The sequence below is a fragment of the Montipora capricornis genome, chromosome 5 (genome assembly GCF_036669925.1).
Source record: "Montipora capricornis isolate CH-2021 chromosome 5, ASM3666992v2, whole genome shotgun sequence".
Lineage (NCBI taxonomy): Eukaryota > Metazoa > Cnidaria > Anthozoa > Scleractinia > Acroporidae > Montipora > Montipora capricornis.
In genome coordinates, this window is record NC_090887.1 from 17,487,289 (window position 1) to 17,502,288 (window position 15,000).

The 15,000-nt window shown below is 39.9% G+C and overlaps 1 protein-coding gene across 1 annotated transcript in view; it reads left to right on the forward strand.

The window, feature by feature from the left end:
- Positions 1-15,000, forward strand: part of LOC138049720 (proteasome activator complex subunit 4-like) — a 64,943-nt gene that overhangs the window by 48,791 nt on the left and 1,152 nt on the right. The window contains exons 31-54 of the mRNA XM_068896122.1: positions 83-175; positions 1,742-1,837; positions 2,569-2,738; positions 2,847-2,900; positions 3,315-3,444; positions 4,042-4,123; positions 5,438-5,498; positions 6,324-6,422; positions 6,814-6,883; positions 7,255-7,380; positions 7,565-7,642; positions 7,917-7,991; positions 8,105-8,209; positions 8,964-9,055; positions 10,008-10,139; positions 10,629-10,879; positions 11,571-11,647; positions 12,085-12,141; positions 12,221-12,292; positions 12,388-12,543; positions 12,844-12,918; positions 12,998-13,082; positions 13,955-14,088; positions 14,454-15,000. The exon at positions 14,454-15,000 is cut by the window's right edge and continues 1,152 nt beyond it. Coding sequence (XP_068752223.1) covers positions 83-175; positions 1,742-1,837; positions 2,569-2,738; positions 2,847-2,900; positions 3,315-3,444; positions 4,042-4,123; positions 5,438-5,498; positions 6,324-6,422; positions 6,814-6,883; positions 7,255-7,380; positions 7,565-7,642; positions 7,917-7,991; positions 8,105-8,209; positions 8,964-9,055; positions 10,008-10,139; positions 10,629-10,879; positions 11,571-11,647; positions 12,085-12,141; positions 12,221-12,292; positions 12,388-12,543; positions 12,844-12,918; positions 12,998-13,082; positions 13,955-14,088; positions 14,454-14,588 — 2,505 coding nt within the window. The 3' untranslated portion in view covers positions 14,589-15,000. The remainder of the gene's footprint in view (positions 1-82; positions 176-1,741; positions 1,838-2,568; positions 2,739-2,846; positions 2,901-3,314; positions 3,445-4,041; positions 4,124-5,437; positions 5,499-6,323; positions 6,423-6,813; positions 6,884-7,254; positions 7,381-7,564; positions 7,643-7,916; positions 7,992-8,104; positions 8,210-8,963; positions 9,056-10,007; positions 10,140-10,628; positions 10,880-11,570; positions 11,648-12,084; positions 12,142-12,220; positions 12,293-12,387; positions 12,544-12,843; positions 12,919-12,997; positions 13,083-13,954; positions 14,089-14,453) is intronic.

The window sequence follows — 15,000 nt, forward strand, 5'->3', positions numbered from 1 at the left end:
GGGAAGCACTCAAACCGCCCCTGGATCTACCCAATAATTCTAACCAAATTGTGGGGTTCCATTGTAACATTTTTTCTTTTAGGGTGCTTTGTATGTGTTGCTGAACAATCGCATGCTTTTCCTTGTTGTTCACTACTGGGAGGTCATGGTCGATGTCTGGCCTGTCATAGTTAAGGTACGGTTTTTATGATGACTATCTTAATTACTCAATTGCAATTTAGTCTTTTCTTACTTTGTGACTCATTACAAGTAATAATAATAACTTTATTTAAGTCTCAAGGTTATTTAGCCGAGCACAACTGCTCTACTAATTGAGGAGACCACAAATCAACTGAAATCAGAACAAATCAAATCAAATGTTGGTTTTTGAGGAAAGGGGAAAACCAGAGTACCTGGGGAAAAATCTTTTGGTGCAAAGTAGAGAACCAACAAACTCAGCCCACATATGGCGTCAAATCCAAGAATCTATCCCAGGCCACATTCGTGGGAGGCGAGTGCTCTCACCACTGCGCCAGCTCTGCTTCTTCGAGTCCAATACAAACTTCTCTACCCTTTCATTTCCAAGATCGAAACTTTCATTCTCCTAACTAGTACCCTAGATTACTTTGATGGGTAGTCATGAGAATTTGGTGCTATGTGGAGATCACACCTTTTAAGCTGATAATAATCTTCATTCTCAATACCTCTCTGACTGACATTTCATTGAAATTGTTAGGAGAATTTACACACTGATCACTCCTGGAAGTCAAAGGGTTAATTAATTAATTAATAGACCGCACTTCAGGCGTATTTTCGTGGTCACGGGCTGAGCATCATCATCCTCCCCAGAATTTTTGGCCACCGTCTTGAATTTCTGAAGCAGAGGAAATTTGGGGAGAGGAATAAATTGCCATCAAAAAGCGAAAGAGGTGAGGGGGGAGGGGAAGAGGAAAGAAAAATATATTTTTTTTCTTTGCGTTCCTCTCGTCCCATTCCCTCCCAACATCCTTCCAACACCCTTCCAACATGGCTGCTGGAAAGAGTTTGGGCGGCTCGATTAGAGGCCTGCTCTACAGGCTAAAGGGGTAATGGTTGTTTAAAAGATTGTTTTACTAACCTCCCCCCCCCTTTTTTTTTTATGTTGCTACTATCAGTGGAACAACAACACCTTTATTCGCTTTGTACTTAATTACATACATATGCATAAATAGAGAAAAGATAATATTTTTGTAATACTTAAAAGCCTGGAGCTGAAGGAATCCTAAGATTTTCTAGCCAGTTCTCCAGATTTTTAAAGTTGTGAAGAATTGAGATAGAATCTTCGAAGAAGCAATTTTAAAGGTAGAATACAATAAGAAAGAAAGAGTATATACTTAAGTTATATTTAACTATGTTGTTCTGACAGTAAATGAGGTTTCAGTTGTTTTGAGAATTGGTATACATTTAGTTCTTTAACGTTTGAGGGAATTGTGTCCCAGACAATACATGCAGCATATCCGACTGTTTGTTTTCCCGTGTTAGTTCGCACTTTTTTTACGTAAAGGTTTTGTTTCGATGCATACCTGGTATTGTAGTTGTGAACATTACTAGCATATTGAAAATAATTTGAAAACAGCTTTGGGAGGAGGCCTTTATGCCAAGAGTACGTGAATTTTAAAATGTGAAATCGATAGACATTATGTACCGTCAGAACATCTAATCAACGTAAAGAGAATTTCTAATGATTCGCGACCTCTTTCTTATTTTATTTCGTCATTGTTAGGCCAGCCATTCAGAAAAGCCCTCAATAATTTCTCTTACCACGATGCTTGCGGAGAAGATGGTGAAGAAATATGATACGGTAGCCATTAGCAGAATGGTAAATAAAATTGTTATTAAAACCTTTTACTTTATCAGTCACCAAGTTGTTGAGGACAAGCGAATCCTTAGGATAAAGCTGTTTTCTCATATTTGAAGATGCATATATGTCATTGAAATGAAAACCAAAAAGGGATAACCTAGTTAATTCGTATTGACCCCAACGAGAATATAGTTCAAAATCAGTTAAACATAGCATTGTTAAACGTATTTTAGTATTTAAACGGTAGATATAGGCATATTTTTATCCCCTAAAAATTTTTCATCTGTTCGGATTTCCCAGCTGAAAAACTAGTGATCCGCAAATTATAGGGATCAAAACTTACCTTTTCGAAAATTTCAGCCAGAAAAAAGGCTCCCGAAAATTCTAGGTGACCTTTTTGGGGTAAACATCCTTTAGAAATGGGCAATTATACCATTTTTCAGATGTTCGAAAATCCTAGGAGAGGCAGGCAAGCAAGACGTTTTACAACAAATGTTCCGAAAATTCTAGATCTCAGATCGTCTTCCGAACAGATATTTTCAGAAAATTGACGTTGGGTGCCCCTGTTATATAATGCTCGCGGAAGTTTGAAAGGACGAAAAAAGGGCATTAGTTCGCGAAGAGGAACTATAGCTTCCTTTTAATCTCAAAATCTCCCGTATGCATCTTTGGTATTCTACTTAATTTTGAAACAGGTTGACAGCTCACGTTGTGACTGAAATGATGTAACACAATGTTTTTACTGTTAGGTAACTGATGGAGCAGTGGAACAGGCGAAGCGACTCTTAACGTCCACAAACCCAAAGCCTCGAACTTACCTCAAACAGCCCTTCCCTCCTTCAGATACAATTCTTCCGGACGAATCTCAGATAGAGGAGAGTGTTGAAGTCTGGAAAGCCACAAAGGAAAAAAATATCAAGTAATGAACAGGACAGTTGATCATAACATCCTCATCATTATATTTATGAGCAACTGGATGCCACTGAGGTTTTCAAGTGATCAATTTGAACTCGTTCTTTTATTTCAGGAATTTCCAAAAGCTTGTGGGTACACTCGTTGATAATTTGGAAAGTGACAGCCTGTAAGTTGTTAATCTTCTCCACAAACAGACCTCAAGAGTTATCATTTAGACATTTCTGAATTCTTTTAACTATTTTATTATGAAAAGTGTGCATATTATGCGAATTCATATCCCATCTCAGTGAACTGCGCATATTTTTTGACCGAAAACTGCCCCGCCTGGAACAAGCCTTGTGTTTAACAGTGGGAAATTTGGAACGAAAGCACTCCTTTTCCCTGACTACTATATTTTCTCAGCTTACCGTGGCTTCTTTTGAGCGATTGAATCGAAAAAACTCCATTGAAATATTGGATGCGTACTGAGCTTAGCTGAATCCAAATATTAGCATGTTGTGCGAAACCTTCGCGTAATTTATTAGGCTTAACCTTTTCTTCTTAATTTAACATCAAAATCATCCCTTTTTTGTCTTTTCAGGCGTTGGCGATATCTTCTAATTTGTTTTAGTTTTTTAAATCTGCTAATCCGTTATGACATTCCGCTGCCGTCAAATGCGGTGAAACTTTGCGTGAAATTTCTCAACCACGATGCATTGGCTATTCGAAAGGTAAGTTTGGACTCCACAAATTTGGCGAAAATACCGCAATTGAAGCCCAACAGTTACATAACAAGGCCAGATAGGTTTCGTGCTACTCTGTATAAGCTGCGTTTCATAGCTCCTTTTACCAATGGCTAACCCTGCCAATGGTTACTTTTTTCAACCTTTCCCCGTACTGACTCAACCTCGGTCCCAAGGTCTCTTTTCACTGCCTCCAACGACAATTGAGGAAGAGAAGAGAGATCCTGGGAACAAGGTTGGTTACGACTAACCCTTTTGTTATTGCCACTTCTTTAAGTGACTAATGGGAAACTTCACATATTCTCTATCAGTCGAGAAACAGCTGCCTCTTTCTAACAGAGGACCAGCATTGAAATTTTTATGATACCTACCTTAAGATGTTATAAAAGCCAAACTGACTCGCTCATGGTGGATTTTTCTCTCTCTATCTGAAGTGTTTCCTTTCGGATCTTTTTTCCCTCATGTTTTTCAGTTAACATTCTAATAGCTTCAATAAATTATTACCAGGGAGAGGGATGTAGGATCGGGCTGTCTTTTTTTATTGAAAAAGAAAACGTCGTTTTTTTCTTTTACTGTTATTGTTAGGTTGCAATAGATGCAGTGGGAGCAATTCTAAAACAACAGAAACGCCCGCACGTAAAAATAACAGTGAATCCATATTCTGTAGGTAAGGCTGGCCTTTGTTTTGTTCTTTTGTTTTTCATGAACCTTTTTTCAAAGCGCAGCACGAGTCCGGGACAGGAATGCGGTCTCCTGTGCGGCTATCAGCGGTCTTGTTCTGAACGAGCGTGGGACTGGGTTCGAATGCCAAAACTCGATTCGCTGGATTTTGGCTTCCATCTTTCATCTAAGAGTCTCTGAGCATTTGTCAGATTATAAAGTTTTTAGGAGAGTCAACCACAAGCTTTAAAACTGAGACATCTGAACGGCAAACCGCTCCATACATTGCAGATTCTCAAAATTGTTATAATTATTCCTACTTTTGAAGCATTGATATTCTTCATTCATTTAGCGAGGTTAACATTCACAATCTGCGGTCTGCAATTACCACGAATTAAACATTCTGAGAATTTCATTCGTAGCAATGTAATCCTTCGCGTTAATTTTCTTCATTCGAAAGTCGTTTTACATTAAATTCGCGTTAATTTCCAAAACCTTAATTTGATGGAGCGTTAATATCCTATAATAAGGGTAGAATATTTTGGCCAATCAGATTGGGCCTGATGACCTTAACTTCTCTGATTGGCCGGCTACCAAGTATCCACACAAGGGATTGCTCGTACCTAATGCAAAATCATGGATGGTGCAAGGAACAAATACCGCCACGTTTTATTCCCGCAAAACTCTAGCAGTAGCCTTCTAAAAATAGGTAACACATTACCACCTATAACTGGCCCCAGTTGTTCAAAAGGTGGATAACGCTATCCACCGGATAAATCACTATCCATTGGATAGCGCAATTGGCTTTGCTATGACCTATCCTCTGGATAATGATTTATTCGGCGGATAGCGGTATCCATCGTTTGAACAACTGGGGCCTCATGGACAGCATTCCATCGCAGAGGTTATGGACTCCAGAAGGGTGTTTGATGCACATCATCTTTGATGTTAGTGAGCCATATAGTTTATGACCCATATCTCGAGCGACCCCCTATAACCGATTGATGAATACATTGTCATAACGCCAAAATGTTTCCAGAGAAGGAAAGCAATTTGTTCGATATTAATCGGAAGGTCGTAGTTTCGAGTCCTGCCGGATTTTTCCCGAGTCATTATCGCAAAAATGATGCTCGTATTTGATAAACACATGGTGGCCAATCCTTGTTTGTTTTTTTAGGCGACAAGCTTTATTTATTTATTTTTTACTGTAATCTACTTATTCTTTGTATTCGTCCGTGTTCGTCTGTCCGTTATACCATAGCTTGATCGTGTAATAACATTAAAAGGTCACGTTTTCTTCCTGTGTTGTCATCATTTGCAGCTGGGTTGCCAGAACCGTCATCTACAGTTATAAAACCTGGAGATAGAGAGGATAATAAATGGTGAGCACAAGCAAACATAGCGAAATTTATTTCAGACGACCGACTTTGTTGCATTGTCATTCCCCATTTTCAGTGTCAGACTTTCGAATTATTAATGTCTCTTAGAGTTGATTTAATCGCAAATATTTGTATAAAAACATTTCATTTAAAATATTAACTTAAAGGGAACTTCCATTCCTACAAAACGATAACTTGGAACAGTAGGAATGACACGAGGAGCTTTTGTATGAGAACCACAGGCGTGGCGCGACCAATTATCCAAGATGGCGACCCCCATAGACCTTTTTGCAGATACGGCGGCCATTTTGATTCTATTGTATCGAGAGACATTATGGGATGCTCAGGGGGCAAATTAATATGTATTTGCCCCTTGGGCATCCCATAATAAGTATTTGAAACAATAGAAATAAAAATGGCTGCCGTATCTGCAAAAAGGTCAATGCAGGAACATTAAAAGTAAAAATAAGCAGTTGTGAAATTTATGTCTGATCGAAACGTATTTAAAAGTGATTGTAAACATCATTTCCTGTGGTTTGAAGTCCCCTTTTTATTCGAGTGGAGAGCCCTTAAGAAACGCGATACTAACCGTCAAGGCATGCTCTATTCGACAATAGATTTTGTACCCCGAGCCTCGAGTTGAAATGTTTGGGAACGAGTTTCGGCAGGCAAAAACCCCTCAATCCCTCGGGATTCAACATGGCCGCCATAAACGACAAAATATTAAGTGTCTTATCAATCAAATGCACCAGACTGACCCAAAGAATTCTTGAGCTCTTTGACAGCGATAACAATGTTGAGTCAGTTTTTTACAACTTGTTTCTATAGGTTACATTATTGTTCGAGTAGCCTTCCTAGGAGCAAGAAGGAGTGGGAAAGTTGTGTCTTTATTGACAAAACTCACTGGGGTTACTACACATGGCCAAAGTAAGTTTGAAGGAAAAGTGTATCCTTGTCGAGCGATGTAGACGTGGAAATAACAACAGACATTTATAGCCTTCGTATAGCCGAACCCTCCCCCCGAAAGAAAAACGCTCCTACCGTTTTTCTTTCGAGGGGAGGGTACGGCAACACGTAGGCTACGACATTTAGCGCGTTTTTCAAGCGAGTTTCGAGAAACAAATCACAGCAGGTGCTCGTAAATAGTGAGTCAATCATAACACGAGCTAAGTTGATGCAACCGGCGCTGAGCGCAGGAAAACGCAATTGTGAGCTAGTCACAACTGTTATATGTTTTACGTCTGGTTGGTTAAGAATGTGGTGAGAGATACTCGAGAGCCAGAATTATCTAAAACTTGTGTTCTCGGGTTTTGTGCAGAAAACTGCTGACGTATGCTCCCGTTGAAAACCAGCCACCTTTGGGGCGAACGCGTGACCAGCTGTCAGAGGTAAGTAGCATAGGTGCCAAGTGATCCAAATGAGAAGGAAATGTGCAAATCCGGGATAACCCTTTACCAGCGTATTATTTCTCCTTACAATTTCTCCACTTTATCAAACACGAGGACGCAGAAAATTATTCCTTGACGCAAATATCCCTGATTTGTAAACGTTTTTTCCTCATCAGTGCCTAACCAGATGTATAGGAAACAGTTAAGGGAATGTGCATTTGACATTAGGGCTTATTGGGTAAAAGTCATGTCAACCTAAATGTTTGGTTGGTGGGAGATACGAAGCTTTCAGCTTAAAAACTAAGCGTATTTATTATCTACATTGATCTGTTTGCCTAAAGATTACCTTTGTATTTTTCATTTTTGTACAGGAAGAAAAGCCAATATACGATGCTTTTAGTCAAGAAGAATTCATGTCAAAATTTATTTCGTTTCTTTCCCTGGAAGACAGGAAAGGCAAGGACAAATTTAATGTCCACCGTTTTGTGCTCTTTAAGGTGAGACTTCTGAGTTGTACAGATGTGATATTGAATCCTCCTCATCGAGATTGATCGGAAAAACTAGCAGCTGAGAAAACAACTTTTTGTACCACAAGGGATAGGCGAGAACATGCAGATATTGTGGCGAAAACTCGACGTTTTCCAGTTGCTATGAAATTGACAAGTTTTTAATCTCTTTCAGGGCCTTTTCAGAAATTTTGACGATTCATTTTTGGATTTAATCAAGCCTCACCTTCAAAATCTTTGTGCTGACTCACAGGTAATATTCATGAAAAGCTTTGTTAAGTCGGCAACTGCGTATTTCATTTTGTACAGAATTCCAGGTCTTAGTACCTTTATAGGGAAAAAGTCTATTTAATTCCATCTCGGGGAACTGAAGTGCTGGCTTTCAGTGTTACCTGAAATGAAATTTGTGCAGCAGTAAAAGCTGACGCTATCTTTAACTTCACACTAACTTTCAAAAGTGTTTCGATTTCCCTGCACACTTCTCTACCACATTGACAGGTGATTTTTAATGATGACTTTATTTTCAGGAGAGCTGTCAGCGTTGTGCTGTCGAGATTATTGCCGCTTCAATCCGTGGATGCAAACACTGGAACTATGAGAAGGTTGAGCCAAAAACAACTTTGTTTTTGTATATATGTGTTGTTTCTTTATAAGTTTTGCATCTGTTATGTACTGAGAACATTCGAGTTGTTGTCGTTTTTGGTTCCCTCTCCAGGTTGAGAATCTGTGGGACTTTCTAATACCACTTCTCAGAAAGGCGCTTTCGGCCGTAAATGTTGAGACTTTGGAGGACTGGGGTACTTGCATGGCTACTGCTGTGGTAGGAAATGAGTTTTATCATTTGTAGAGCAAGTCATTTTTCAAAATGTTTGAGGTGACCAGAGCCTTGTGCTCACACCATATGGATATCGACCTGAAAAATATATACGCATACGCATGGTTTCCGGTTTCTCTTAGGACGTACTGTGGTCCCAAGAGAAAATAAAAACAAAATTTTGGAGTACAAACATTATGGTATTTTCGAAAGTGGCCTACACAAACTCGTCCTCAGCTAATAAGTATTCATTGACTTTTGATACAGATCTCTACTGTGGTCAATTTATTATTTTTATTTCACAAGTACGATAAAATATTCGCGTCCGATCTGTATGAGCGTTTACAATGGCTCGCCTTCGGCTCGCCAATGTAATCACCCATACAGATCACCCGCTCACGTCTTATCTACTACTTGTCAACTCGTGTGATGAAACAAATTTTCGTCGTCCTGATGTTGTTGGTGACATGTAGGTGTCAATGTCACTGGCAACATGCAGTCCTTCCTGGGACGACTCTCCCCCTGCATCATTCTTTGATTAGTTGTGAGCTCTGTAAGCTGAGAACGTGAACTCGGCCATACTCCTTGAGTGGACTCTCCAATTTTTTTGATAGGAACAGTTTAAAAAAAAGTTACCCCTTCGGGTCTTCCTGTTGGTCTATTACGGAGATAAGAACATTACCGAAAGTATGGTTTTTCCTGTATAGTTGCTAAAGTAAAGCTTCGGTTTGCTATGTTTTTTCACTTTTTTTTTCAACAGGAGAGTCGTGATCCTCGCCGCATCCATCGGTTTTTAGAAATGTTATTGGAACAGCCTCTGGATGATCAACGTGGTTCCTTTTCCGATTCGAGGTGAGATACGGCACTTCACTAGGAATGACGATACAGATTCCCCTGACCCCCATTTCGTAATTAAAATGCTTGGTGTTTACCTGTATTGGCGCGGTAGCCTCATGGTTAGAGTGCTCGACTCCGGATCGAGTGGTCCGGGTTCGGGTCCTGGTCGGGGACATTGTGTTGTGTTCTTGGGCAAGACACTTTACTCTCACGGTGCCTCTCTCCACCCAGGTGTATAAATTGGTACCGGCGAAATGCTGGGGGTAACCCTGCGATGGACTAGCATCCCATCCAGGGGGGAGTAGAAATACTCCTAGTCGCTTCATGCTAGGGAAACGGGAGATAAGCGCCGGCCTGATGGGCCTTCTGACTCGTTAACAGTGACTTTACCTTTACCAGTTCTTCAAACGATGGATAGCGCTCTCTGCGAGATAAATGGTGCATTATCCAGTGGATTAGTCATAGCGAAACCAATTGCGCTATCCAATGGATAATGATTTATCCGGTGGATAGCGTTATCTACATTTTGAACAACTGGGGCCTGTTTTCTATTATTATGTCAATAGTGTTGTTATAGTACTAGCTAACAGCAGTAGCTATCACAGTAAGGTCACCGGTTGTCTGGTGATGTCCATTCTTGTCTCTCTCATTAGTGCTTGTCAGCCATTTGACGAGGTAGAATAGGCTACTTCCATGTTCATGTCTGCCTTCTCTTCAAAGCAAATCTAAGTGCGAAGGTTTTCTATGAAAATTAGTTTTCATTCACATTTACAGTAGAACTAATCACCACAAAAACGTCGCTCTTAGACTCGCTTTGAAGAGGAGGCAGGCATGAACTCGGGGATGGCCTATAAATTATAATCTTGGAGATCGCAACCTCCGACTCTGAACCAAGTGAACGTTTTAGTCTGAGAGGTGAAAAGTGAAGAAATCGTCTGATTTGCCCGTCTGTAAATAACTCTTTCAGTCGGTTGTACTTCATTCAAGGAGCACTCTGTCAGCAGGAGTGGCGAGTTCCTGAGCTTCTTCACCGACTGATGGGCGTGGCTGAGACGCACCTTAGCCATCCTTACAAAAACGTGCGCGATCGACTTGGCAGGTTGGTGCTAATTAACAACTTTCATCTTGCCTCAGATTATAGAACATCGGTTTACTCTGAGAAAAGACGAACACTTGCCTGGAAAGTAACCAAATAGAAGGAGCTGGGTTTTTAATGACACCAGATAGGGACGTTTGACCGAACACACTTCTTTGTGTCATTGGTAGGAAGTTTCCCCCCTCCATATTGTTCGAAAAGAGAAGTGGAAGTAGTCATTGAGTCCCTGGTATAGTGGTGTAGGCAATACTGAATAGAGTTAAATAAAGCGCATATGATTATATTTACATAGAAAATGCGTGAAGTTACGAAACAAAAATTGTAGTATGTTACGTTTGTGTGCATGTTAGTATTGGTTGTTTTGTTGTTGTTGTTGTTGTTGTTGTGATGACGTCGCTAAATCCTTCTATTAATCATAGCGTAGACTGGTTTGATATTTTTTTGAGTGTGTACTTCTTTGGACTGAAGTGTAGCGCTCTTCTTCTTTTGCAGTGTTCTTTGCAGCGCGATGATGTATGATCTCAAGTTGCCAAACGGAACGCAAACTCTTTCTCCAAATCGTAAGGAGTTTGTTGGTAAAATACTTCCACAGCTCGCTGGGCTGCAAGAGTTAGCACGAGAGAAGGAGATGGGAAGAAGTGACGCCATTTCACCTAATATAGAGATAGCTGCGGATGGAGAAACAAATGAAAGGTCACAAAAAGATGATGAAAGGAAGGAAGCCATCAAGCGTTTAAAGACAAGTGTGTGACTGTAGTAATTGCAGTTAGATTTGTGTAGCGCCACTGCCTAGGGTCAAGCGTTACTTTCCTTGTGTTAATGAACAAAACGTCACTGGGTTGTATGTGATGCTTCTCATTTCCTTTCTTCGCAAGTTTGCGAAATACAATCACATGATTTTTGGAGGGCATATAGTTAATGTGTGGCCCGAGTAGCATCAAACTAACAGAGATGTAGCATGAAGCTATGGTATGGAAAGTTGTTGCGACAATACGATCAGCCAAACAAGAGCAAAATTGGAGGGGGAAAAAAGCACAAAAAGTCGCGCCCACTCTGGCATTGAAATGGTATCCTCAGGATCTCATTGGCCAAGCGAAGTTGTTTGACATCTCTGCAGCCAATCAGAATCAGGGTGGCAAATGCGTTTTCAGCCCAGGCATTTCCCGTTTGGGCCGCGGCAAAAAGGCGCGTTTTACAGATGGCAGTTTGTCATTTGGCCGCGCGTATTGATAAAAATGTGATTTAAATGAACTGAGACAACTTCTTAAAGTTGAAAAACGTATAAACTTGTTTCTTAGACTGCTTTTTCTTGTAAAGTCGTGTTATAGATCTTCAGGTTCATATTCTTCAAGGACATTAAGGCTGGGAGGCAACGGTTTTAAATTTCCTTCGCAAAGAAACTTTATTAATGGATCATATTGTTTATTTTTGTAGTGACGAACTGGCTGTTATCTCACGCAGTGCGGAATCTCAACAGCTGCCCCAAAGAATTCTTTGACCTTCTCCCAGTGGTAAGAGGATCTTGCATCGTAAGTGGGCCTGGCTCAAGCCAATCGACCGTCCTCACTCAAAATGGAAGCTTGTTGCGCATTTAAATAACGCGAGGGGTTTAAAAAAAAAAAAAAAGCCACCGCGCATTGTAGAAAATTTATTAAGTCATGATAAAGCCGTTTTCAGAACGGTGTTAAGATTCTCTGTGTGTTGTGTTTGCATGATAATGTAGCATTCATATTTAAATGACATGGAAATACCTGGAACAAAACGTTTCATTCCCAAAGCATTTGAATTGGGTACAATTGTTTTTCTGGCCTTTATTCATGTTTTTAAGCCATTGCTTGATCTGATTGGTTATTTTACGTGTATCGTCAGCCTTATTGTCTAGAGGGATAAACTTAGGTTGATTCTGCAATTGTTCACTTTTATCATCTAATTGCTGGTGTTATTTCAGATCATCCTGTTTGACTCTCAAGAAGACGATCCTGAACTCTTGCATTATTGTCACAGGGTATGTTTTTTTCTCCAGGGGATCTCTGTTGTTGCTCTGCGTGATTAATTTCGTTTTTCTTTTCTTTTTTTTTATTAAGACGATAACATTTCTTTCCCAAGCGGAGCTGCCTTTTAGCGTGATACCGCTGGCCCTTCAGACTGTAAAGCAGGCAAGTCTTGTCACTGCCTCGGAGTTATTTTGTTTTTTTGCGATTTCGTCTGTTGGGTTGAGCATAGTTCTTACTTCTCTTTCTTTTATTTTCAGCTTGCTAACAATGTTCTTTGGCATCCCAGGCGGAGTATATTGGAGTACCTACAAGTTATGATTTTCGCTAATCTTTTCCTTATTACCAGTAATCCTCAGCATGTAGAAGACGCAAAGGAACTGGTTTTGACTCTCCTTGAAGATGAGCAATTGGAGGCAAGCTGTCTAGTTTTGTGTAAAATCATTCTTTTTCCGTTATGCACAAGGCTCACTGTGTTTTGATGTGACCTCGTTTGACATAGATCCCTCCTTGCGGTTTCATTTTTAAATTCATTCTATCAAACAATTCATCATCAGGAGGGCGATGAGAAAAGTGAATTTTAGCCGTATGCTTTAGACTTCATATTATACTCGGGTCACTTAGTGTTTAGTTAACATACTTTTGATCCAAAGAAAAAGAATCGATTTTTTTTGGTCTTAGTTGCATTTAACTACATTTTTTACCTTATCGCACAGGTTCGCGAAATGGCAGCAGTAACTTTCAGTGGTCTAGTTCATTACGGCTTCCTTCAGCATGATGACAAACTTCAGGTGTGTTAAAAACATCCCTAGCTTCCCCTTCTTTACAAGACAGAGTCTCGATTGCATTTTTTTCTCTTTTTTTCTTTAGAAACAATTTACCAAAATGGCGAATACCAAGCTCAAGAAAAAAAAGAAAGGTGTTATCGGTGCAAATGGATTCAACAATGATGCTGGTAGAATTCTTATCTTGTTACTTGTGATCAAATTTCACGACAATTATAGACCTCTTTCATATGTTTTAATGCTAATAGTCTCGCTAGGACGAGCAAATTTCAAAAGTATTTTGTTTCAAAATGAGGGCAGTAGGTCTAATTAGCATAAACACAGAAGAATGTAAAGGTGGCCGCCATTTATGAAAGTGGTCTATACCTTGTTCTGAAATTTTAAAAAACGCGTGACGCCGATTTTTACACTTGACAGAATGCCAATCAGTAGAATGTAAATGCGCTTGATTTCTAACCAGAGACAAACACTTTTTGATTGTGTATTATTTTAAACATTTTAAACTACTGTTGTGATGATTCTCATCGCCAGTGGCAAGAAAACGTGAACTTGAGAAATCCAGTTTTAACCCTTTCGCCCCCAGGAGTGATGAACATGTAAATTCTCCTCACAATTTCAACAAAATGTCATTCAGTCGGGTATTGAGAATGAAGATTAAGTATAACACCGCATTCCCATTACTACCCCATCCATGGTAGTAGTTAGGAGAATGAACGTTTCGATCTTAGGAAACCTGACTCGAACCCATGACCTTGCGATTTTCCTGCACTCCTTTGCCATGTGAGCCATCAAGCCATTTGGGTTGCTGGTCAGTTACAATTATCCTGTAGGACATGCGTACGATGTCAGTGAATGATTGTGAAACATATGAAAGAGACATATTTTGAACTACCTTTGAACCACTCAAGCAAGAATCATCCAATTTATAGCAAATTTTAAGTGATCATGGAAAAATCTACACTTGGAGAAAAACATGCACTTCTAGGCTAGAGAAACACTAATAGTGCAGTCAATTTCTTAATTCGCTTGTTCTTTGTTTTAGCCCTCATCCACCGTCACGCTGGAGTTCTGGGCCTTGCTAGTTGTGTCCAGGCCTTTCCTTATGACGTGCCTACTTGGATGCCGCAAATCCTTTTGGACTTGGGAGATCATCTACACGATCCACATCCGATACAGGTATGACACGCTTATTAAAAACCATCCCCCCCTCGTAAAGAGATCAAGCGCCTCAAATGGAAACTCTCTTTCAATTGTGAGCAGTTATTTTCCACGAAACTGATTTTTTTGTAAGTGTCGAAGATATACGACACATGGAAACATGTCTTGTAAATTTGAGTTTCGTGGTCTTTTTCAAAATATACGTTTACATGTTCAGAATGTTGGAAAGGATAGCAATTACATTTTGTTAATAGTAGTAATTTTTTTAGTCTATGTAACTGTCAACCGGCAGTTTTCTCTTACACAGTAATGCAATTTTGCTGTCTCCTGTTCACAAGGTATATCATTAGTAACGTTTTGCTCTGTTTCCTTTTGCTTGTAAGGCCACTGTGAAAAAAGTTATGTCAGACTTTCGTCGGACGCATCATGACAATTGGCAAGAACACAAACAGAAGTTTACGGAGGATCAGCTTTTAGTGTTGACGGATCTGCTTGTATCACCCTGTTACTACGCTTAAACAGCTTGGGAAAAGTTATTTTAATTTAACCATGTACTTAAGGAGTAAGGTTTCTCGCTCAGATGGTTTCTGGTCAAGTTTGCCATTCTACTGTTGCGGCAACACAATCCGTGTGGGCAAAGACAGATTGTGTGGCAAATTGTTTTAATGTTGACCAGACCAGTGCTGATAGTCGGTGGTGGACTCTTGGTTTGACGAGGTGTGACGTTCCGTTGACAACTGAAATTTCAACAATTTCAACTTGTTTTGTAGCTTTTGGTGCCAGAGGCTACCGTCCTGATTATTTTAAGACTCTAAAAGCGAGACGCCGCTTACACTGAGCTCAAATCCCAAAACTATGAGTTTATATACAGTCTAGAGACTTTTCCCATTTCATTTGTTTTACTTCAGTGCGTAGTGTGAGTTTTAGGTG